A 25,668-nucleotide genomic window follows, 5' to 3' on the forward strand; every position below is an offset into this window, starting at 1 on the left:
TTCAGTCTTAAATTACCTTAGCCCCGATGAATCCACCCCCTTTTCTTAGCGGCATTACATTATCGCAGCCCAGAAATTCTCATCTCCTGCTGGGATTTCCTGGAATTGAAAAGTTTTAAGCCTTGTAGCTGCTGCCAGGTTCTCCTTGGGATCACCCCGAGTGCTGCTGTTTGCTTTTCGCCTGTTGGCTCAGACCGTACCGTTCAGACCGTCTTTTTTTTTTAAGCAGGAGTCCTTACAGTCCTCCAGTCCCACCCAGCAGTCAGCAAGGACACTTGCCCAAAGACCCGACCAAGTTTTCAGCCACTTACCACTCTGAATGCAGGAGGGGTTGCTGCTTTGCCAGCTCCGTTCAGCCAGCTCCCTGTCAAATCCTGGCTGCTACCGGCTCTTTTCACTTGGAATCAGTCCCACGACGGTGGGTGCGGACCTGCCCACATGGTGTCTAATTATAGGCTTCGTGTGGGTGGGTGAGAACCTTTGTAAGAATGATACCCTCATTGCTGGATATAGCAGATGTTGCCTTCTCTTGTCACTCGTCATATCTAATTCACCAAATTTTTCACCTCTTCAAGTTTTGTTATGGGTTTGAAGAAAAGCAAGACGAGGCCACTGTAGCCCTCAGAGGGGTTATTGTATGTAACATTCGTAACAGTCAACACGAAATGCTGACCTGAGTTAGCCGGTTATCGCCAGCTCCTGGTACAGGCTATGGGCTGAACCTCCTCTGCAGGGAAGTTCAGAACAGGAGCTTAATTTTGTTGCTCTGTGTCACCTGCTGGAAGTCTGTTTGTCGTCTGTCTGACATCCGTGCCCTGCAAAGCAAACCCTTGCACGTTTTCATATAATCAAGCCTGTTTATCTCTTGTACAGAGAGTGGGCTAGTTTCTTTTAAAAAGGGGGGAGTAAGAAAAATTGTGTTACAACTTCAGGACAATAAAGGTGCCTGAGCATTTATAAGCTTTTTCTAGTGAAGTTAGTCAAGCTCTGTCTACCCACTACTGTTTTGACTAATCTATGTCCTCTTGGGCCGTGTGGGATTCACAGATTAGGTGTCTCTGTACCAAGCCCTCTCATTGGCTGGCTTGCTCTCAATGTAACTGGCATCTACTGACAACATTGCGATCAGCTTAAAGCAGAGAAACCACAGCCCTTCAAATTCAAGATTGTGTCAGGAGGGGAAGTATAGGATGATGGCAATCATGTCATTAATCTTTTTCTCTGTAATGGCTTTGTGACTTATCCATCATGTAAGTCCCAGGTTTTCTTCCGTGCTTTGGAGGTTGTGGGTCACAATTATGTCACAACCCAGGTCTTTCAGTTCCTGGGCAAGACCTCAAGTTACTACACTGCTATCTACAGGATGAGTGCTGCTATAATCACCTGTATAGGCAACTGTATAAGAGCAACTGTCTTCCTTATACAAAGAGTGATTCAAGTGCCTGAGGGCGGGAAGTAACTTGGGTTGAATCTATGGTTCATGTAAGAATCCAATTTGTGGTCTTAAGATACGTGCATTGCCTGAGAGAAGATATAATTTCAGAAGTAACACCAAGAATATGTTTTTCTGGATGATGAGCTGTACATAACACACTCAGCCTGATAGCCATTGTCAAAACCAAGTCCAGAGCGTCTGTCATTCCTTGTAGCACACGGCACCTACATGAATGGGTCTGGTTCTCATTGGGTCTGGTTCTTATTGGTAAAGTGGTGCAACCCAGTGCCATATATGATGATAATCATTAGAAAGAAGTCTCAGAGGAATCTGGAGGAAGCAGTGGCTAGTCAGTGACTGGATCTTATATTTAATTACTGCTTACACTGAATACACGTATGTAATTTCAGAATAGATCTCGCTAATAAATTATCTACAGTCTCATCTTTGTTCGTTGACTGGAAGATGGAAATTTGGCAGCAGTTATGGGATCTGTATCTCCTCAGATGATGTAGCTTATTCGATAAGTCTGGGGAGGAATGAGATTGGGGAGCCACAGAAAAGAGATAAGGAACGTCATGTCCCCCATTTGTCAAAATCTGTCAAAATCAAGACAGTGAAACTGGTGCCTCTATTAATGGTGAAACATCTTCAGAAATTGCTAAACATCTTTGTGAAAATCAGACCCCTTTGAAATGTTTTAGTTTTTGGTTGTTTTTTTTTTTTTTTTTTTTTTAGGGGAACAGGATTGCTGGATATGGTCAAGTATTTTGCTGTGCTTTCCACAGCAATAGTTCTTTGTGTGAGTGTTGAAGCAGCGCCACCGCAGTCCCCCCGGCAGTACAACTACAAATTGAAGCAGAAGTACATGCTTGCAAGAATGCCTCTGGGGACGAATGTACACAAATAGCTGAAAATTGCATTTGGCAAGAATATAAGTTTACTAACTTCTTTAGTTTGCTTTTTAATGTGCTCTGTACGTTGATAAGTGGCAACATGGTTGGTATGGGGGGGACCATATACATTTTCAACAGAGATTTTCACTGTAGGTGCATTTCAGAGGGCATACACAGTGGTGCAGATTAAATTAACGTAAGCCAGTATGACAATTCAGAATTAATAGTAAAAAGAGTTTCTAGCCCACGTTGTAGGGTTTTGAGGTCTAGCTTCTTTTAGGAATGGTCAATTATTCTGGGCCTGGTTTTATGTCTTAAAAGGAAGAGTAGGTTTTTATGGGCAGTAAGGAAAGGCTGGCTTTTGCAGTTGCCTCTGACAATATGCAAGTGAGCACACCCAGGTGGTTTTATAAATGTCAGCTTGAGAATTATCAAGGACATAAATGCATTCTGGTAGTAGTGGCCTTCACATAGGTAGGAAAAAGAAGATCAAAACACTCACTGAGAATCATGTTCTCCAAAGGAATCTCAGCAACTGCGTTTCAAGTGCAGTGATATATAAATTACCAAGGCTTTCATAGAAAGATAATTGAATAAAATTGTAAAAGCAACATTTTTCTCTCTCATTTCAATTTTAGATTGAAGGTGGTTAATGAATTTCTTATCTTGGATGGAGGTCATCTGGAAGTAGCTTTGTGTATTCCATCCCCTAGAGAATTGCTAATATGTATAGACAAAGACCACTCACCTTCTTGGAGAATCTTACTTTTAGTCTCTGAGTGGCAGAGCCATGAATAAAAGACTTCCTTGATATTTCTATTGTCTAACTCCAATGCGTTCATTCTGGTCAAGTGAACAAATCTTATATTGAATAGAAGCAAAACCAATTTGCCTTAGTGTATCCTTCCCCGTGCTGCACAACAACAATAAAAGGAATATTTTTGAAATGATAAATATTTATGACTTTCCATAATACATGCTCTCGGCTAATTAAATCAGTCAAAGCAAGCAAAGATAATGTTAACTTCTGCTTTTGTGAGCTGGAGAGACTTATGGAGCATAGTATCATTTAAAGGTAATAACACCAGGAGAGAATTTTAGAGCAGACGATGACAGTAACTGAAGATGGGGGAGGGTGAGTAGGGACAGCCAGGCTTTCTTGACAAGTAACAAGCAGAATTAAAGGGAAGAGGGTGAAGTCCATTACTCTGAATGCTTGATCTCTTATTAATGCCAGAGTATTAAACTTATTTGAAAGGAGCAGGTGAAATAAAAGGGAATAACTGTAAATTTGCCTTGGAGATAGAAGGGCAAATGCATATCCTCTTGAATGTCTAGATCGATAAAAGAATGGCTCTGAGCAGCTCGGATACAGACCAGTGGCTCGGAATGAAGCTAGACATCTAGGGCTCTGGACATCTCCCACGTTCCTTCCCAAGCTTTCCTAGTGTCAAAAAAAGGAAAAATTATGGGATGAAAAGGGGACTGACACCAATGCCAGCCTGTATTTTCATATATTGCTTACGCTTCCGGTGTTGCAAGACACTTGCCCCATCCAACCTTGCGGTAGCCGGGAGGAAAGGTATGTTTTTCTGCAGCACAGCAGTGTAGGCGTGCTCTGTTTGTGCGAGGGTTGGTGATGATGCATGTTCTTTCCGGAAGTTTTTAGATCCTTGATAGTTAAAGATAAAGAACAGATTCTTGGCTCTGTTTTATCTTGGAAATATGCCATAAAATTAGATTTGGGCACACTATCAGCTTCTGCTTCCTAAGTATTGGAAGCAGAATAACTTAAAGCAGCGCGGAGACTATTTGAAAGCACAAAGTTAGTACAAAAGAAGAAGAGAGCCCCAAGTTTTGTAGAGAGTCCATGTAGATAGATCTGTGATAGGTCAGCGAGCAATTATTTACCCTCCCATTGGCAAGTCCAACTCCAGTCAGCTTTGGTTTTGGAAGAATAACGCAAGTAAATGTTGGGAAGGCACAAAGCTTTTAATTTTTGCTTCTGTCCCAGGAATCTGCCAAACGTAACTGTTAGAGCCAGGGGTTGCACAGGATACACTGACTGCAATAAAGTCTCAGCAAAATCACTTTCCAAATATTTTATTTTACCTTTTATATAACAAACACACATTTGAGAAGTAGAGCCTGCTGTGGGAAAAATCAGTAATTTGCACTGAAGGAAGAGAGCGAGGGAACTGTAGGTAAATAATTTCATTATAAAAATATCTGGGAGGAAACGCAAGAGAAGGGAGTGGGGCGGTGCCCCTGCAAGAATGGTAACTGGGAAAATAGACTTGCTTCCAGGCAATGTGATCTCACAGGTGGATTGCTAACTGGTATGACACAACTGTGGGCTGAAAAAAATTAAAACCAGATCTCGGATCTATCAGAAGTACCTTCAGGATGTGTGTTCTCAGGCGTTGAGCCACTGTAATCATTCACTCACTTCTGGTATGCCAAAGATAAAGACTCTAACCAAAATTAAACGTAAGGGGAAAAGTCAGAAAAACTTACAAAATGCAACTTTGTAGAAAAGAATTAGCTTTTCTTGGGGAAACAGAAGCCTGACGAGAGAAACAAAAACCGATAAAAAATCATGTTGGAACATGTGAAATACAGATATATAGAGAAGAAAAAAAAAGCCTGACATATTTTTAACTGGAGAAAATTATGGAGTTTCCCATGGAGTTTCTGTAAGGAAAAATGCTGGCAAGTGCCGGGCTATAAAATGATATAATCAGAAAGGAGATAGCCTTAAAGGCAGTATGAATGCACTTTCTGTACAAAAGCCTTGTCGAGCTTCATTTCTAACAAAGATGAAAGACCGAAAGGACCTGGTAGGCTTATTCCTGCAAATTTGTGGTTCATTTACAAGGATTTCATCAATATATTTTAGGATATTAGAGTAGCATGGAAAAATCTGAAAAGTCACAGAAAAAAAATGGATAGGATCAAAAGTGGGAAGAGAGATGTCTGCATAAACCTGAACATTGCGGTCTCCGTTTATTAGCTCTATTTAATTAATTTTAATTATTCTTATGCTTTTGGTTCTGGGATCATGAATATTTATGAGGGACATTTAGATAGGCTGTGCTTTTTGAAAAGAAGAGAGGCTGCTGTACTATTCCATAGAGTATTTTATTCCTGCTAATGGAAAACTCTGACAAAAACGGTCCTTGTTTTCTCATCAGCATGCCTGCATATATCCCTTTATGACAACCGTATGTTTTCTCCTAAAACTATTTTTCTGATGTTACATATAATGTAAATACAGATGATGTAAGTGGAGCAGAGAGTTAGTACTTTGGATTACTTATTATTGCTGTTACCTTCTAGAAAAGATTTGAGAGGTTTGTTTGTATGCGTGTTTGTTTTACCTTACCCCATTGACAAAAGAGTTTCATGAGAGAGCAAAAGGACTGAGGCTGAATGCTGTATAATGACTTTGTTAGTAATTTACTTTGGCGTAATTTTTGTAGTGAACAAATGCTTAAGGAGTATTAAATGAAATTTGTATTGTAATTCTGAAGCACTCATAGTGTTGCAGAATATTTAAATAACATAAAAGACAGAATGCAAATCATAATATGTCCTTAAAAACCCTAGACAAATGAAGTACATTTGATTAAAAAAAGTGCTACCTTTCAACGTGACAGCCAAACATATCAAATGGTCCATCTCACTTGACATTTTAAAGATGTCATTTAAATTGTTCTAAAAAGCTGGCTTACCTTGTTGTGAAGATATAAAAAAATTGCCTGTTCCAATCTTTGTCAAAGACAGGTCATCTAGTGAAATATCAGCCTGGAGAAGAGAAGGCTCCGGGGAGATCTTATTGCGGCCTTCCAGTCCCTAAAGGGGGCCTACAGGAGAGCTGGGGAAGGACTTTTTACTAGGGCATGTGGCGATACGATGAGGGGGAATGGCTTTAAAGTGGAAGAGGGCAGGTTCAGATTAAACATTAGGAAGAAATTTTTCACTCTGAGGGTGGTGAGGCACTGGAACAGGTTCCCCAGAGAGGTTGTTGAGGCCCCATCCCTGGAGGTGTTCAAGGCCAGGCTGGACGTGGCCTTGGGCAACCTGGAGGTGTCCCTGCCTATGGCAGGGGGGTTGGAACTCAATGATCTTCAAGGTCCTTTCCAACCTAAACCATTCTATGATTCCATGATTCTATGATCAACCCCCTCCATTTTTTGGACTGGGTCTGTTAATACAAAGTGATAGTATCCAAAGGTTTTATACAAGTAACAATTTTAACTTTTAAATACAGAAAGAAACAGGAGGAAGACTATTTGCTACCAGCAACACACAGCTGCTGTCAATGTTTTTTTTCACCTTTAGCTTATAAAAATAATTGTCTCTTGCTCTGTCTATACATGTACTAGCAAAGAAGTGCAGTGTCGATGTTTACGATACCAAAGTATGAAAATTACCTCAAGAAACAGTATATGACAAAAATGCAAAACAGGACAACAGAAGGGGAAGAAATTAATGCAATATTTTATTTTTAGTTGAACTGATTGTGTGTGAAAATGTACATTTTTAAGTGAACTGATTGGATGTGAAAATGTACATTTTTAAGTGGTCTAACCAGCTGGACCACACTTATAGCAGAAGTCACCAGCCCATAGGAGCTGTCATGTTTTGTCAGCGCGCTGTTGAAATCAGTAGCTTAAAATTTAACAAAACGAAAGCTTATATATTTGAAAGTAAGAATATGATTTATTATTCATAAAAACATCAAATGCCATTTTAGAATTTCAGAAGTGGCACGGCTATGTATGGAGGTAGGAGGGGAGGGGCTTTATAGACGTCTTGAGTTGAACAGGACATTGCTCCCTTCTTGCGAGCAGCGACGGCCTACATCGCGCTGCTCACACGGCGGTCTCATGTCATTAAACCCAATGACCCAACCCAGTCCCTGGCCCTGCTGTACAATTTTTTGTGACCCCAAGGAAAATGTTTAGATTTGTTTTGCTTCAGTTCCTGACTGTTAGAAAGGGAAAAGAAGTCTTCCTTTCCCCACCCTGAGCCTCCTTTATTTGTGTAACTCTGGGGCAGAGCGCCATGCCGGATTTATGAAGGATGTTAAAGATGGTGTAATTACTCGCTACAGATGTTTCCCAACTGCGCAGGAGTAGCTGGGGGGTTGTTTTGTCCTTCTCCAGGGGAGTGTGGAAGAGGGGAGTCCCTGCTTACACAAGAAGGGGGTCTTGCCTAAGGAGCTTCCCTCAGGGGTAGAGGAGGACAGGTTCCCTGCTCAAGGTGGCTTCTCGATCCTGCTCCGCATGGGTGGAGAAGATAAGGGTACTGGAGCAGTGAGTCTGAGAAGGTAGACAGCTGATTTGTCACCTTGGCTGCAAACCTCCTAAGTGAGCTCCTCTGGCAAACTTCATAGGAGGTGACGGGATTCTGACATCTCGAAATTATTGCTGTGTAACTTGAAACACCTCTGTTCATCACCAACGTTCAGCCTTGTGTAATGCACCTCATTAACACCTTCTGGTAAACCTCACTGGAAGTATTCTGGAACAGCTAGTTGTTAGGATGGGACGGGACAGAGTTCTGATTCACACACGGGATTTCTGCGCCCAAGTGATAAACCTCCCATTAGATTTAAAAATTAGCTGTGTGTCTTAGACCACGGCGGGCAATTAAAAACTGAAAGGATTTTTGTGGGTTGCTTGTGTTGAAACAGAAACAATTTTAGCTTATTTTGGCCGATGCTGATAACTCTCAGTAGTCTGCTTTTGTTAACCAGTATAATCAAAACGCTGCCAAATGTGGGGGCAATGCTATACAGTAATGCAATTAACACAGCTCAGGCCTGACTTCAGCAGCTTCAGAAAGACAAGGGAGAGGTGGGAAATTCAGCTTCACTGGTAAAGAGAAAATAGTTACTTTGAAGGCTGCCAGAAAATTGAAGATCCTCAATGGTGTAACATAGTTTTGATCAAGAAGATGCCTGTTTCAGGTATAGAGAAAGAGTCCCAGCGCACCCAGTGCTCAGCAGAGCCGAATAGAGCACATCAATGAGTTCTTCCTCAGGAAAAAGGCAACAATCAAATATTTTGCTGTACATTAACCAGTCCTGCTTTACACATAGTGAACTTTGATGGCAGAGTTTCTCAAGGTCTACTGTACAACTTGGTATGCAGTCCCGGCTCCTAAGTAGTCTTTTGGATGTGCGGCTAAAATGCTGAAATGGGTTCTTCAGGAAGGAAGGACATGTCAGGCAATGCCATTCAAACTCTGATTGTTTTTATATTTGAAATTATTCCTCAGACTCCTTACATAGAAGCAATCAAATGCTTCTGAAAGCATGAAAGTGTCCTTTGCCTGAACAAGCAAGTAGGCACTAATAAAGAATTTGGCTGTCTATGCTCCTTTTTTTTTGTCCTGTCCCCCCTCCCATTTTTCTTTTCTCTTTTTTTTTTCCTTTTTTTTTTCTTTCTTCCTTTTTTTTTTTTTTTGTTGCTGCTTTTTGGATGTTCCTCCTAAGATAATTAGGTGTATTCCAAAGGGGAATTGACTAGGACATTTCTTCCCTATTTTATTACTTTCCCGCTTAACTCTGCAATATAGTCACGCTGCATGGGTGTGCTGCTAGTAAAATACATGTTAGCTGTCACTGGAACTGGAACTCACAGAAGCGTAACTCCCCTGCATGGATAAAAGCTGACAACATTAATTTGGAAATAGAGCTTTTGTAGTGGGCTGGGCAAGTTTTTCATGATAGTTTGCCGCTGACTGAAGAAGAGCGCTCTCCCAGATCGTGAGGGTTACCACAGTGGGCAACCACAGCATTTCTCGTTGAGCCTCAGCAAAGCGTCAGGGCTTGCCATGCACCCGGCCGCACGGTCCCACAGCCGCAGAACACAGACCTGGGGAGGGAGGAAGAGTTTAAGGAAATATATTTCAGCAAAATGGGGCATTTTCTTCGCAGCAGCCCAAGATAATCAATATAAATCTTGGTTTTATTTCATGTTAGGTCAAAGGACGTGTTATAGTAGATAAAGAACATAAAGTGTGTGCTATCAAATGATATTTTTAAAGAATTACTATTTAGTGACTAATTATTAAATTTTAAGACATGTTTGCCTTTATGCTCAGACACTAATAACATTTTAACTTGGACCAGGAGTGCACTTTTGAAGGGAATCTCTTACTCCCCAGTTACCACACTTTGGTTTACATGGCAGAGTGGTGTCAGGACACATCAGCTGGATTAATTTTGGTGAAAACTAAACCGAGGGGTGTGCTCCAGAAGTGTACCGAATGTACTGCAGACACCAGTGGGCGCCTGGTCCGTGGGATCAGGTTGGGGTCAGCCTAAAGTACCCTGCCGAGGGCACCTGTACTGTTGTACCCTGCAGAGCTGTTTCTCATGTACAGCAATTTAGGAGAAAAACTTGTGCCTTTCTTACAAGTGCAGGGCTGCGCCTCTCCCCCAGAATTTCAGATTTGATATCTCTCTTCTTTGGGGACATCTGGCTGCAGTGCTGAGCTGGTAGGAGTAACTGTAGTCAGCCAAACACCCAGGTACTGCCATGACATTTGGATGAGGGCCTTATTTTCGGTACTGAAACCCACTTGCTTTAAGGGGCATGATAACATGCAAAAGTTTTGTGGGTGTTTTTTCCCTTTTCCTGTTTGGTTTTTTTTTTTTTTTTTAATTTTTTTTTTTCCCCCCTGGATCCACAGAATGAAACACCATTACGTTATGTACTCACACATTTCCGTTTTCCCCAGAAATTATTGTGACTTCTTCAGCTCCCATGCAGCCTCCGTGTAGGTGACCTAGATGCTCTTTCCAGCGAAACTCAACTTTTGAAATGTTCCCAGAAATTTCTGTATCAATATAGTTCAAGTACGTGTTGTCTGGTTTGAAAGTGCCCCTGCCAAAACAAAAGCACAGAAGTGATGCTCTGTGTTCTTTACAAATGGGGGGGGGTGGGAGGGGGAGAAGCTGCAGTTTAGGCAGAAAGGGAGATGAGTTGTGGGCTGCTATGGACATGGTTTAGAAGTGGCTTTGTCAGGGCAGGTTAATGGTCAGACTTGATGATGTTAAAGGTCCCTTCCAACCTCAGCGATTCTATGAGAGTTGAAGCTTTGAATACTATCATTATAACTTTATTATATTTTTTTTCAAGAATTAACAATCAGGGATGTTAGGGAAAATTTTATCTGAGAACACGTTCTTGGAGAACATGTTCCTTGGGGAGCGCACAAGAGTCTTGATGCAGATCCTCACACAGACCCGAGGCTTCCAGCTCAGGTGGTAGTGGATCATGTCTCTGGTCCAGAAACACCAAGTTCTGTCCTCTCTGTGGACGAGTCGTTCAAGCCATATAGCAAAGTCTTTTATGAAGTCCTCGGACCTTAGATTTTTCATACATAAAACATATCAAATACTTTTTTGGACAAACATTTTAACAGCGCTAAACTTAAGTGGAGATTGAAAAAAATGCACAAAAATATTATGTAAAACGCACTTTTAATTTAACCCTTTTTGTAAGGATTAGGAAGCAATGTCTCATTGACATTTTGGTTGATTTCTTCCTTGAAATCAGTATTGCAATTTTCTGCCTTCCCTGAAGCTGTTGTGGCAGTGCTGAGGCTGCCTTCTCTCTCCTGGCACGATTTACCCTGAATACCTGGAGCACTTTTTCCTTCCCTTTGGCTGAAGTGGGTGGTGCAGAGTGGTGAAGACCACAAAGTCTCTATATTAACCTTACTTGAGAAAGCAGAGGAAACACCGTTCCTGCTTTTATAGGCAGGTGGTTGTAGATCCTGCTGCAGGCTGCCAGCCTGTCAACCCAGTACAGAGGCTTGTTGCTACCTACGGAGGAGAGAGCTGCTCACAGGGATCCACAGAAGTATGCAAATGACTTAGGATGAAAACACTAGATTCGTCAGCTCAGCCTTTGTTGGTATTGCCATGGGGTTTATTGTAGTCATTATTTTTGGAAAATGAAATCTATCTTCAAATAAGTCCAAGTCAAAAAGTTCTCTCAGTGTTTCTGCTTGCTCTCAACCATGAAGAAAATTGAAAATTATAGTTTACATTTGTGCCTTCTGTGGTATCAGTGTTCATTATAACGGAATGCACATTACAGTGTGACATTAACACAGAAATCACATGTAGATGTATCACTGCAGCAGTGTATTTTCAACCAAAGGTACTCCTGGTACAGACCAGTAACAGAGCTACGTTCAAACACAGAGGAGGTTGATTTTACAGTATTTAAACTGTATTCTTGATACGGATGAGTTTGAGATTTAAATTCACATCTACTGGAAAAAGCCAGGCTGTGTGGACAGGAAACCCAGTCTCGGCACGGTTGATAAGCAAGCTGCAGCTTTCTTACTCACATATTCCCTAGAGGAGGGAACGATTAAATGAGTGTACATCATGCAGCAATTTGTCTTCTCAGAGAGGATCACCAAATGGTGCTTGAGTCCAGCAGTAGCCACTTTGCTCTTGCCCGCTTTGCTATACTAACCATCACCCTCAGAAAGAGAAGAAAATACGGAGCAAGAAAAACCAGCAAGCAGATTCTGACCATGATGTGTAGCATGGGGAACTTCAACCACTTACCAGCTCCTTTGATTACCAATGTAAATCACAGATCACACAGAATCATAGAAGACGACATGTAAATATTGCTGTGTATAAATTCAATATGATAACAATGATAGAGCCATTTTTTCAGCAGTCATGTTAAACTTACTTGTCAATTGTATACTTCTTCCTGATCCCATTAGTTCCAGTCAAGGCTATATCTATATTTCCCTTCATGGTTTCTGTTGCAGATACTCTGACATGTACTTCTTTTCGCCAGCCTTTGAAAGCAAAATGAAATAGATTATGGCTGCAAGGAGATTTCTTTCCTAATGGTAAAACCTTTCATATGTTTCCATGTCTTTCAGGGAGAGGAGAGGATTGCACAAATGTGCTTGGAAGCAAACAAAATGTCACTCTTTATTAAGCCAAATGTTAGTTCTGCGTGATTCCGATAGTACTAATTTCCTTGACAGTGGTTAAATCGCAAATCCAATCTTTGCTGACCTACTGACTATGCTGAGTATTTAATCTGCCGTGGCCAATACTGTACCTTGCTCTTCCACTTGCCCTTACTTTTAATTTTGTAATTTCTTACACTTGCCAGCAATTTTTGGGTCTTGTGGGGAGCGTGTTAGCTCTCAACTATGAAGTGAGTTCCACTGAACCGCTGTGGTGTTAAAGGTATATTAAGCAAAACCAGCAGCTTTCCCAGGATGATCCTGATATACAGAATTTTTATGGTTTTTCTTAGTTTTTCTTATATCTGTGCACAGCCCAACAGCTGTCAGGAGATCCTGTCAGACCACATATCTTTCTAAGGCAGAAACAGGGCCTCAGATCCAATAGCACATAATGAGTTCAAGCAACCCGGTTTGGGAAGTTCTTGTACTGGTTTTAATTTGGGCTATTAAAAGAAGAATCTCGTCACCCACTTCATAAGGTAATATTTGGTTTCAGACTAGAATTTCTATAAACTCAACAGTTTGTAAATGTTGAAATTAATGTATTTATTCAGATTTGGAAAATGGCTAGTTTCTTTATACTCAAATTCATTTTTTTTACTTTTTGCTTTTATAGAGATGTGATATAAGATTTTTTTTTTCTTCTAAATTTTGCTTTTATATTTTAGTTCCTAGTGAATAAGGACCTCTCATTCATTGCCCTTAAAATTCACCACCTGTGATGGATTACAATTTATTTATGAATTTTCTTATTTCCCATTTCTGCAGCTGCTTCTACATTAATCACAATTAAAACTATACTTCTTATTACTCCCTGCCATTTTCACTTGATGAGCTTTGCAAAAATATCCCGAAATGATCCAGTTTTATAAGTTTTTGTCAATAAAAACAATGTAATGTTTCGATTTGAAATTTTGCACTTTCAGCATAACATTCCTCCCACCTTCAACTTCAAAGAATTTTTGAAGCCATCCTCTAATTAGCACATTTTTAGCAGGGTTTCTACCTCAGAGGTCAGCATCAGTTGATCTATTTCTGTAATTATCTCAGCCTTTCCCAGATCATGCTGGTACTGCATGTTCCCAACACACCTGAAACTCCAGATTTGTGCTGAGTGCCGGCGCTGCGCTCCAGCAGCTCTCTGCAGAAGTGTGAGATATTTGTTGACACATAATTCGTTGCCCCTTTAGAACTCACCACCCAAAATGAGCACTTACGAGCATACGGAGGGGAGGGCCCTGTGTTTAAATAAACCTTTTGCTGTTCTTTTTTGGTTTTATGTAAAAACTTCTCAGCATAATGACCCATCAGTGGGCATCCTTCCTTTGGACATGGGAAGCAGTCTCCCTGGGGGAAAATAACAATGGGTGTTACAAGACGTTATCTGTTTTAATCTCACTTCTTCAAGTTTAAGAAATTAGGGTATTTCAGCTTTTTCCCAGCTTTTTTGAAAGGTACTTGCTTCTGAGTTCAGACCAAATCTTTAGTATTTATCAGCATGGTGAAAAAAGGAGCTGAGATGCTCAGTCAGCTTATTTCATCTGGTTGAAAATCAGAGAGAAACAGGTTGAAAATCCGGCCTAATTCCTTATGCTCTTGCAGAGACTATAAGTAAACACCCTAATGCATTATTATGCCTTACTGTCTGATCTGTAAAATACAGGTAATATATTTATCTTTCATAGGGTCGAGTCGTCTGATGATTATTATAGGGTGGGTAACCATATCTGCAAGCAGGCCTGGCTGTATATCTCCCTCATATGGGAAAGATATTTAAGCTTAGGAATATTGAAGCTTGGGGTCTTGCTTTGGGACGTGTTCTGTCTGCTTTTCAGCCTTTATTCCCATGTAGAACCTTAATGAAATTAATTTACCTGCATAGATCAAACATTCAGATCAAAACCGTGATGTCCATTAAAAAAAAAAAGAAAAAAAAAGATAAGCGTATATATTTTCAGTGAAAGTGATTTAACTGAAGTTGGAAAAAATAACATTTTTATAATATGATAGGTCAATTTTGATATTTGGGAGGTTCTGTAGGAACTGGTATTTGTGGATCTTTGGCTATTTGGGCATTAGATGAATAAAAGGCTAAATGATCATTATCACTTTATTATGAGACTGAAAAAAATATTTTCTTTGCATCACTAAATTGCACACAGTTGTGGTTTTCAAGTCCTGAATTACAAGTTCTGTGGCAACATTGCTACAAATATTAAAAACTTTTCTGCAGTATTGTAATCATTCCTTTGGGGAGCAGATGGCAATAAATTCAGACTTGTCTTCATCTCTCCCTTTACAACTGTTTTTGGTGTTTATATTTACTGCCTTATTTTCTTCCAGATCTTTCTTTTCTAGTTTGCTGCTTTTCCATTTTACCTGTTTTTTGGGTATGGTCTTGCTGAGGGTAGTCAGTGGGTCTGCATAGCCCACCCTGTACCCCATAGTCCAGAGTCGTGAAGTTGTCCCAGAAATTATTAAGAAGGGCAGGGCTATAACCCCTCAGATAAATATGTACCTGGTACTTACCAGTACAAAAGCTCGATATGTGTCACACTGATACCCAACAAATCCATTGGGAGTGATAATACTCTCAGCGTAATACCGGAGACTTCTTTTATGCCCACATCCAAAAGATCTATATGCTGGGAAAAAGCCCAGGTGAAAAAGATTAAAGCTATACATTAACATAAATTCCACACCAAAACAACACTTCTGGGCCTTTTTTTCCTCAAAAGCATTTGCACATACAGTGAAGTCTCAGATTAAAAAAAAAGTAATTATTAAAAGATGTTTAAAGTGTGAATTATTTGGCTTTATAGTAAAAAGTGTACTTATGGCTACATATATTTTTTTCCATGGGGAAGAGCCAGATTCTGATCCGTGTGTAGCCGTGCTCATGCCAAAGTTCACAGAGGTGGAGATACACCGAGTCCGACCTCGTGCAGCCTCTTGGCCAACTATGAGTACTTAACTGCTTTTACTTTAGCATGAGAACAGAGAGGATTTAGGAGAATTTCCCTTCGATATTTCAAAAAGACTGGAATAATTCATAGCTACAGAATTTGTAAAACATATAGTAGTTAATATGAAGTAGTTTTTATTTGCTTACCATTATCACAACCTGGTATTTTGTAAAACCACAGTTTCCACTAACTTCTAGAATTAAAGATAATTCTAATAATTATTTTAACTTCAGTGGTTTACAGTGTTTTTAAGTTCTAGAAAATCTGCAGTCATTTGACAGTAGTGATTCTGTGAAATGCTGTGGGAAGCGAGATGTTTGGCAGTGTGTCCTTGATTTTTGTCAGAATTATTTGAAAAAAGTACATTTTCTCATCAGAATGAAATTTATAAGCAGTCCATGCAGGAAAGAAGAAAGTGCAATTTGGGTTATATTTACATGTCCCTTGTAACAGGTATTGTTGTCTTTGGCTCTGAAGCTTCTCCTTCATCAAAGCACAATATACCAAAGTTAGGTTGTATAAAAATGCTCTGCTTCAGCATGGGGGGGGGGGGAGGGACACCTCACCTAATCACAGGGTGAAGTCTTGGAGGCACTAAGTAATTGCAAGCTGGCACAGTTTATAAATTTCACCTACTGTCAATATTTGTGCATTGTAAAGTCAGACCAGTTGGTACTGACCAGTTGACACACACTGTTCTTTACATACGGAAAGAAAAATCGCACTGAAACCCCTCTGAAAAGTCTTTATTTTCAGGAAAACAAACAAAATCTGCATCATCAAGGCTTTCTGAGTATGTTTTCTTTATAGTTTCTTCTTTAAATTTAATTCAGAAGGTTCTGTGCTTTTAACTGTAAAACCTCAGCTCTTAACGGTTGGATTACTTTGTGCTAGTGCCAAATTCACTTAACATCTATACAATGGGAACATAATACTCCTCTCCCTACCACATCAAAAGCTGTAGAAAGAAGTTACTAAATAGCATTTCTAAAGCCCTTCATACATAAAAGCACTAGATAAATGTAAATATTATCAAAGAGAAGAGAGAAGCACAAAGGTTTAACCGAGAGGCAGGAGCTAAGGTTGTCTCTATTTTCAGGAGCTCCAAGAACAACCAACTCCATCTGCTCGTGTTCAGTTGAGCGGGGCTTCTCCTTCACCGTGAAACATTGCAAACAGCCTTGGGAAATGTCTATGGAAAATATTTAAATTTTTTTTTTTTTTTTTTTCTGAAAACACAGACATTCTTATGCAGTCCGATTGGGAAATGTTTTTGTTCCCAGTGACTTTGTGCACAGCCTGCTTTCAGGCCTCGTTGTTGCTGAGATCTCTAACCAGTTCTAAGGCAGAGCATTTTTGAAAGCCAATTACTTAACTGGCAGTAGGGATTTCAAAACGTTTAGCTGTGAATAACAGATATTCTCATTTCTGTAGGTTAGGATCAGAAGACAGGATTTTGGGGATCAATTGCGCTAGATCCCAGGGTAATTCTGATTAGCTGCCCAGCTTTCTTTGAAGAACACGAACTATCAACGCAGCAGTCATTTTTTATCATCTTCTATATTTTTAACCTTGTGCTATTCCCTTTGAAGACACTAAAACTCTTAATGATGTGGATGAGTATATCTAACCCCAGTAATATTGGGACTGATGTCTTCCTAGGGAAAAGGGAAGCTCAGATTTTAAAATACTCATTTTTGGATTATACTTGAATGAAATTTTACTGGTCCTTCATGTGTGGAGATTCCCACTGAGGTTAGTCTGTCAGCAGAGTGGCCGGCTCTTGTAACAGGTTGTGATGAACAAGTCTGCATGCTTTGACTGAAGTTTCCATCTGGAATTTGCTTTGGTTAGGATATGAGAAAATTGGAGGGCACTTCACAGGCAGCTTTAAATCTTCCATTTTTGAGCATTCTCTCCCTGCTCCAAATTTGAGCTTTATGAATAATATATACATTCAAAAGGCTTTACCTTAGCCTAGCTTTTATTTCTAACTGTAGCTTATAATGAGGGATTACTTCTTAAAAATATATTTACCTCTCATAAGGTCATTGATATTCCGAGTTGCAGGGGGTACACGAAGTTGCTTGCATCCTGGCATCTTCTTCCCACCATTTGGGTAAAAATCCAGGTGGCCACAAGTCTGAAGAATCCCCGGAGCTGAAACACACAGCGAATCGAGGCTCATCACTCTCAGGTGCGCTGTGGGCAGCCTCTGTGTTGGTGTCGGCCTTTGAGCCAAAAACTTACCAAAGTCAAAGAACAGATGACCGGCGTGAGTATGAATTATATCGACAAATTTTGCGTCTGAAGGATCCAGCCGAACCATTGCGGGAGTGTACTGAAAAAGGGGCCCAGCTGGATCTAAACCTAAATAAACGGAGATACGTCTGATCGAGTAAATAATACTGTATGTATGTCAGCACATACAATGTTTGTACACTGTATATCATTACATTTTGACCTTTAATCCACATATAAAAGTCCATTTTGCGGCCCACAACAGCCAGCAAAACAGGCAGGGTTTTAACAGAAAGGTGGCTAGAGGCATTGCAGTGCAGTAAACGGCTGACGGGTGCTTGGCTCACTTTTGGGGAACAATGTTATAAGAAGAGGTTTGGTGGTTTTTTGCGCTTTAGTGAAAGGCGTGAAACCTTGATATGTTATTCTGAGCATGTAGACTTGTCTGAGGATTTTTGTTTGGTCAGAAATCTATTTTTATTTTCAAAAGAGCTTGGTTGAAGATGTTACCCCTTCGCTTCAGTGTCAGTGAGTTCTCTTTGGGGCTAAAGCAACACAGCTCTGGTCCCAGTTTCCCCAACTTGCTTATGTGACTGCTTGCTGTGTATGAAGCTTAGCCAAAGCCATGCCTACCTGGAGAAGAGAATGGACTGGAGGAGAAAGGAAAGCAGAAAATAGCGAGCCCTTAAAAACAGTGATGCGTGAGCGCGTCGGGATGCTGTGTCTCTGTGTAGCTCTGAGACTAATAGCTTGCTTCCTTTTCAGGGTGTCCATGGCTATTTACTGTCGCATCCTGACATACTAGATCTAGGGGGTTTAGTTTTTCATTTCCGATTTGCAACCTTTTGAACTGCTGGAAAGTCATGTTTAGGGTGGGATTTATGACAGTGAGTTCCTAATGTTTTACAAGTCCGTTATTCCACATGTAATACTGTATTCCACATTTAATACAGTATTTTGTTCCTGTTCCTTTATATAATTAAAAATCATAACCGAGTGCTCCCTGGGAGTTGTCGTGACCTGTGAAAAGTGACCTTGGTTTCGCCACAGTCGGGACAGTTAAGCCTTTCTGATCTGTTGCAGTCGAGCCGTTCTCAGGGCTGTGAACATGTGAAATGCGTGGCATGTGATAGGACATGGCTTCATGAGTGTGCCGCCACGCTAGCTGTCTGCTGTTAATTATGACAAACCAGCACATTGCAGTCTGTACTGTGTATTTATAGGGCAGCGGTGATTCTTCAGTTCTCTAAATTTGCATGAAAATATAAAGCATCATCAGTTGAAATAGCCTCAGTACCTGTTATCCTTCCAATGCCAGGTTTCCTTCTCCCTGCCTCCCCTGCGGCATGGGCTCCAAGACTATGGCCGATGAAATGAATGTTGGCAGGAGAGTAGCCATAATCTTTCTGTGAAGAGGTATGGAAAGGGAAAAAAAAAAGCTTGTGAAGTGGGGGATACAAGCTTGTGGCACTGCACCGTGGCCCCGTGCTGTGCCAGGACGTGCCCAGACCAGCCGGCGATGGAGGGGAGCATCTTGGGCGGGAAGTTACTGTTGTGGGTGGTGGGATCTGTACCAAAAGAGAAGCAATTCCCAACTCATCCCATCCCCTCTTATATCACGCCTCTGGAAAGGAGTAACCTCCGTCAGGAATTGGCCCTTATGATAGAAAAGAAGGAAAAGGGAACTTTCGCACATAGCTACTCTTCGTTTGCACTGATTGCTTATCCAAAAGGCGAGTGACCCTGCTGCCTCACGCCTGAACCTGTCTGTCTGGTGGGGATAACGATCTGTGGTGGAAGACTTTTCAGTGCCTTTGGCTGCAGCATACCCTCCGTGTGAATCCAGTGGCCCTCCTGCTGTGGAGATGCTCCACCGCGCAGGTCCTGCAGGACGGGGAGGACCATGCCAGGAGTGCTGCGGGTGCACAGGGCTCAGCTGAGCTTCTGCACGGGAAGCCTGACAGTGGTGGCTGCAGGAGAGTCGCTTCTCCGTGCTGCCATCCAGTTCTCACCGGAGGCAGCATGTGTGACCCACAAAGGGATGTTTTAACCGTATTGGCCCTCTAGTACTACTCTTCACCCTGACGGCTTTTCTAGGCAGTCTCTAATCTGAGGTTTATCTAGTAAAAATCCCATCGTGATCAAAACTTTCAGAAACTACGGCCTGCAAGACTTTAGGGACATGCTTATCTGTGGTCTGACACCAAAGCCGGTCTTTCCATTTGTGCAGAATTAGAGACTTTTTATGACATTTTCAGCTGCCTTATTGAGTCCCCCTGTACTTCCTGACTCCATTGCATAGAACCTAAAGGTGTCACCCTGAACACAGCCTTTACCGTACAGCATTCACGTTCCACAGATACTTTTACCTCAAGAAGGTTCACCAGATATACCAGCTCAGCCCCCACAATGCGGACGTTGTTAACAGCATCGGTGTACAAACCGCTAGAGCCACCCCTCCAGTCAGTCAAAATGCAGTTCACATCTTCAGTGTGAAACATGAACTGGTGGAAAACATGAAAACGGGAGAACAGAAGGAAACGGGCATCAATTACAATAGCAGCAGGGAATATACAAACAACATTTTGGGGACTCACTTTGTCTTTTTATGTGACTGGCAAAGACACAACTTCAGTATATTAATTCCTACTAATACTGAAGAATCAACACAAGGAGGCAGTGGAGGCAGTGATTTGAACACCATATAAATACACAGAAGCCTGCTTAAGTTCTGTTTTCCATTCCAGGTGCCTTGGTTAACTTTAGGGCATCAACTTCTCTTTAATGACAGAACCCCAGTTAGAAAAAGAGGATAGTATGACTTCTTTTGTATTTTCCAAGCTTTATTCTTCAAAATTTACATGCTTGGATCATCTAAAAGGATTCACAAATCTGTGTTCATGTGCTCGAATTGTTCAGCCCCAAAGTTCATATGTTTTAATCAAAATAATCTATTTATATACTTCTGGCAATGGAAAATTCTGATTTTTCATTCTGACAAAATTTCATTTTTGAAATGTGTCTGAATAAAATGAAACCAATCTGCTGAACAAAACATTTTGGTTTTATTAGATCAAATGCCTCACACAAACGGAAATTATTTTTTTGACCTTTTGCTGAGGTGAGAAAGGTTATTCCCCCCCCCCCCCCCCCCTTATTATTGGCAAGGAATTGAAAAATCAATTAATTATAGCTTTCCCTGTGGAGGTGAATGCAGCAAAAGGGCATTTAGCAGAACGCTGAAGTGCGCTATACTCATAGCTAGGGTGGTTATATGGAACCGAGCTTCATTCTGAGGGAGAAGAGAGAGAGGTCTAAATTTTATGTGGGAATTTTAAGCCAGTTCATGGTGGGATGTGGATATTTGCACTTTCAAATACAAGTAAAATATCAATAGTCATACTATACCCTGCATATATTTGTTATCCAGAGGAGGTCCGCGCCAACAAGATGGCCATGTATAAGGAAGCGAGTTTTCCTGTGTGTTCGAAAATTTGAAGCTTTGATAGTCGATGGATTTGTAGCAGAAATTTTCTGTGTAAAAAACCAAAAACTGAAAAACAACCAACGAACAAAGCAACAAGGATGTGACTGCTCCATCCCAGTGTACCTTCTGATACAAGGCAGAGTACCCCACTGCTTAAGGCATCGTTCTGGACTCTGAAGAGATGTGTATTCCTCACTCTTAAACTGCCTTTCTGGGGGATATCAATTAATCACTTCAACAAATGATTCACTTCCTCTCGTTAATTGAAATGATGATACTGATATCCTTTGCACAATGCTTTAAGGTACACTGGTTCAACATGCCACGTACAAGATTTTATCAAACTTGGCCATAGAAATATAAAGATAGCATCTTCTGCGAGGTATTAAGCAGGTGACTTTGAATCTATACTTATTTTTCTTTCTTTTTTTCTTTGAAGAGAAGACCTTCATCACTGAGCTTATTTATATTTTATCTTAAAGGTATTCCAGAGAGCATGAGAAAGCCCACCAGTCTCAGAACATGGGGGGCTGTAGGTATTTTGGGATTTATTGAGAAGGAAGGCATTATTTTCTTTTAAAGAAATTCTGAATACTGGGTTGTTTTAGACCTTGGATCTTACTTAGGTTTTTTACAGTTTCATAAGCTTAAAAGGGGATGCCATGTACTAATTAGCACACATCTCACCTTTAGTGAAAGACTGATTAAAGTCAAAACCTCACAGGCCTTCTCAGCTAGAGATGTTGGACTTGTTCTGAGGTGACTCAGGAGAAATTATTTAACGCCTCCACTGTTTGTGACTGCCATTTATATAGAAAAACAACTATGAAGCCTTTTTTCAAGTAATGTAAGCCAGCAACAGCAACAAATTGCCCCCCCTCGTCCCCATATTAATTTGCTTCCTTTTTCTTGCTCTTTGTCCAAGTAAAATTCATACTCTTTGATGGTCCTTTCTCTTCTTTCACCAAACTAGTCTATAGCTCCACAAAACCACTTTGTGCTGTGGACAAGCCCGGCCCAGACACCTCCAACACCTCCAGCACCTTGCTGTGTGCTTTTCCCAGTACTTGCTGGTCTTCAGAGGAAAGGGCTGGCACACTGCTGGCTTCTTTCAGTCTGTTCCCATTTGTTCCGTCCTGTGCACTTCCGCAGGCTCCTTTTAGCCTCTTCCATTTGTCACTCTGTCACAGTCTAGAGCTTCCTCTCGCTGCCACTGGTTTGCAGATGTTGCAGACATTGCAGACAACCTCACCTTTTTACTTTTTTTTCTCCCATACGGCTCCAGAGTCTGCTGTCTCTATGCATCTCTACCCGATGTGTCTCCATAAGGGCTAACCTGGTTCAACTCTCTCTAAGAGAAACCTCCAAGCTCTCTCCGTGGTATATCTTACAAAGTCTTTTTCTTTAGCTTTTAAGTCTCCGTTTTCCCTCAGTCCCAGTCTTCCAAAAAATGTTTAGTATTTGTTTATTTTTCTTTCTCCATCCACATTTCATTCTGTTTCTGATTGTTTCCATCTTTTTCTGCATACGATTTCATACTCTCCTTCATTTTTTCTTTAGTCTCCTGTTTTTCTTTCTAATTTTTCTTTAATTTTTCATCCCATTTTCCTTCCTCTCTCTAGTGAACGCAGATACTTTCTCTTCTGCTCTTCACTCTTAGGGCTCAGCATTGAGCCCACCACATAAGCAGAGCCTCTGACGCTCTTGTATGTAGTTCAGAGGACCTGAATCATGTTTTTAACCTGGAGACACACAGCAGCCAAAATTGAGCTTTCCTTTTGTACTGCCTTCCCCGCCCCTGGCTTTATAATGCTAAACCTGAACCTGAATTTAGGTCATTAGCTTACTGCAGAGAATTATGTAAAATATATCCAAAACATCTCAGGTGACTTGTGTTAGAAGGCTGTGATTAATATGTTGTAAATATACCTGGCTTATCAGAGAGCTGAAATGAGGAAAAAGAAAAAAGATGGAAGAAAATTTTGATGGACTTTCCATGTGTAATATAGAATTGAGGCTTCCCTTGGGAAGGGAAAAAAAGGAAGAGCAAAAATATGGGAGAAAAGAAACTCTATAATTTATTGAATGTGTTGCATACCCTCCGTGTTTAAAAAAAAAAAAAAAGGCAGTTTCTTACTTGGTATTTCATGATGTTGTCTCTAGTGTAAAGAAGGAAATTGGTGTTCACATCTTCTGGAGAGCTGGGCAAGCCTGCCAGTTGTCTCCCTGGGATGCCAGACCAGGGCGGGCTATCTGTAAAGCATCCAAGCCTCTTGTAGCAAACTTCCCTTCCTGGGGTACGCAAAGACAAATGTTAGTGTTCTGGGAACGCAGCAGGTTAGGCTGCCACCACTTTATAAGAAGCTGACAGGATAGCGTTTATACTGGGGAAGCAGAAAATGGCTGGTTTGGATTAGGGTGGCGCCTGTGCCCGTTTTTCATGAAGGGTTGTGCGTTTTTCATTAGGAGTTGTGCTCCCGTGCCTTGCGTGTGTAGCAGGGACTGGAACTTCAAGACCGATTCCTGTTGCAAACATAGTGTAGAGCTCAGTTTGGGGAACCCGTGACTTTTTTTGTCAAACGTATCGTTAACACAGCCATTGGAAAAAGACAATGAAATCCTTTCCAGATGCAGAGAACAAACCAGCTTTTGCTGCCAGTGCAGAGCAGTCAAATTAGTGCTGATGCTCCAGGGATTATCTAAATGGTTGTCTTGTGCAACAATTCATGAAGGAGTAAAACGAAACCAAAACATTAAAATAGATACCTCTGGTTGCTCCATAACGTACATTAAACATCTACCTTTTTTTTTTTTTTTTTTCACCACAAGATTTTAGTGGAAGCAGTAAAGCGGCATTTGAGTGGAAGCCTAGAGCCAAGCACGGCCTCGGGAAGTGTGATCTGTGCCTGAAGGACCAGAGTTTCCCAATTTCTGTTGTGGCTTTAATATAGTAATGATGGAAATACAACACACGGGTGTTGCCATTAAATGTCATCCTTACCCACTATTATAGCACAATAGTTGTGAAATCCCAAGTAGTTTTTATTGCTATTAAAAAGATACTGAAAACAATGAGAAACTACTGTTACCTGAGATAGGTGACAGATTCATACTACATCAGACCGTGACTCGATCTATTTGTTACACTGTACAAAAGGCGGGGGTAGAGTCATATATACTGGAAATACATTTAGAGAAAGACATTCAAAACTTTGAATTGTGGAGCTGCAGCTAGAGACTCCACAAGTGACTTTCGCAGGGGTCGTTCCCCTGGTGCCAGTGGACCTTTGGACTGTGTTATTGTTTCTGTTTTCTTTCTGTGTGTCCATCCCTATGGAAATTTTCTTTCCTATGAGTAAGGAAATGTTTTGGACTGGGACTATGTTCTTCTTCTCTGCGTAGCTCTGTGAAGAGTAAATGCCCAGGCTGGGATTACACCATAAATGCTGATGTGGGTTGGGAAGGGTGTGGGAAATGGTTCTGGGTGAATTTTAGAATCAATTCATATGTAAAAATACCTTTCTAATTCCCATTCCGTTTGCCAGCTGCAAATACCTTTACAGAATTAAAAAGTAATAGGGAAAATGTGGGAAAGACATGATATAACTCAGTGCTTCTAATGAAGAAGTATGTTAAATCCATCCCAAAGCACATCGTTCTTCTAAAAATAGTTATTTTGGTGTAAGTTGCACTCAACAATTTTTACTGTTTATTGATTTTATCAACTATGCATCTTACCTCTGGCTGCATGAAGAAGAAAGAGAGTAGTGATCCATACTGCAAACATCTAAAGCAGATAAGAACACAATTAAAACCTAATTAAAAATAGAATCTGGAATTCACCTAAGAGTTTCCTTGACCCATTAAAAAAGAAGTGATAGTGGCCATAGGAGTACTTCAGGCATTTAATGAGTTGGATCCAAAAGAATCAACACTTCCTTAAAGATAAAGAGGTTTCCAGAAAATACCTTTGGGATTCTTTCTGTTTGCCATGGGGATTTTGCATATGCAGGATATCCTCTAAGCATCTCGTAAAGACTGTCTTCCTGACCTTGACAAACAGAAGCTTTTTGTTTCGTTTTTTTTTTTTTTTTTTTTCTCTAGAGTTGCAGTTTATGGGCAAGCAAATGAAATTCTGAAAGGATTCGCAACACTTTTTTAGAGTGAAGTTTCTTCTAGAATTTAGTAGGAAAGTTACTCTAGTCAGTGATTATATTTAAAAGAAACCAGGATCAAACTTAATTTGTGTTTCTAAATCATATAGATAGTCTTGAAAACTCATTTTGGTCATTGCTATCAGCCACGTACGCTTATCAGCCCAGATCTGCTTGATCACTTAACCACCAGCTGATGGGTAAGCATCGGAGTAAATGGAACCAGTCATTTACTTTGAGGTGAAGTAGGGAAAGCCTTTTAAGTGGAGTCTTACTACCACTACTAGTAACTTATTTTCAAAGGAAAGAAGATAATGCTTAGAAAACTGTAATATCAGGCTCTGTTCCTCCAATGAGTCCCGCACAGGCGGGACCTGCAATCCCCTCCCTGCCCTCCCCACCCCAGTCCCCCGGAGTCAGTGATGCGCCGTTAGGAGCATAGAGTTCACCCTGTGAA

At 40.8% G+C, this 25,668-nt stretch overlaps 1 protein-coding gene across 1 annotated transcript; it reads right to left on the reverse strand.

Moving 5' to 3' along the window:
• Window positions 1-8,287: 8,287 nt before the first annotated feature.
• LOC309674378 (pancreatic lipase-related protein 2-like) lies at window positions 8,288-24,844 on the reverse strand (the record flags this gene model as incomplete). The annotated part of the gene is made up of 13 exons (XM_082486400.1): window positions 8,288-8,586; window positions 9,134-9,218; window positions 10,070-10,232; window positions 12,069-12,180; window positions 13,581-13,710; window positions 14,893-15,008; window positions 17,367-17,489; window positions 17,580-17,699; window positions 18,868-18,976; window positions 19,940-20,074; window positions 20,979-21,104; window positions 23,195-23,349; window positions 24,796-24,844. The coding sequence occupies 13 exons, from the start codon at window positions 24,842-24,844 to the stop codon at window positions 8,288-8,290; spliced, it is 1,722 nt and encodes a 573-aa protein (XP_082342526.1).
• Window positions 24,845-25,668: the final 824 nt, after the last annotated feature.

The sequence above is a fragment of the Vanellus vanellus genome, assembly GCF_965231255.1.
Source record: "Vanellus vanellus genome assembly, chromosome: 7".
Lineage (NCBI taxonomy): Eukaryota > Metazoa > Chordata > Aves > Charadriiformes > Charadriidae > Vanellus > Vanellus vanellus.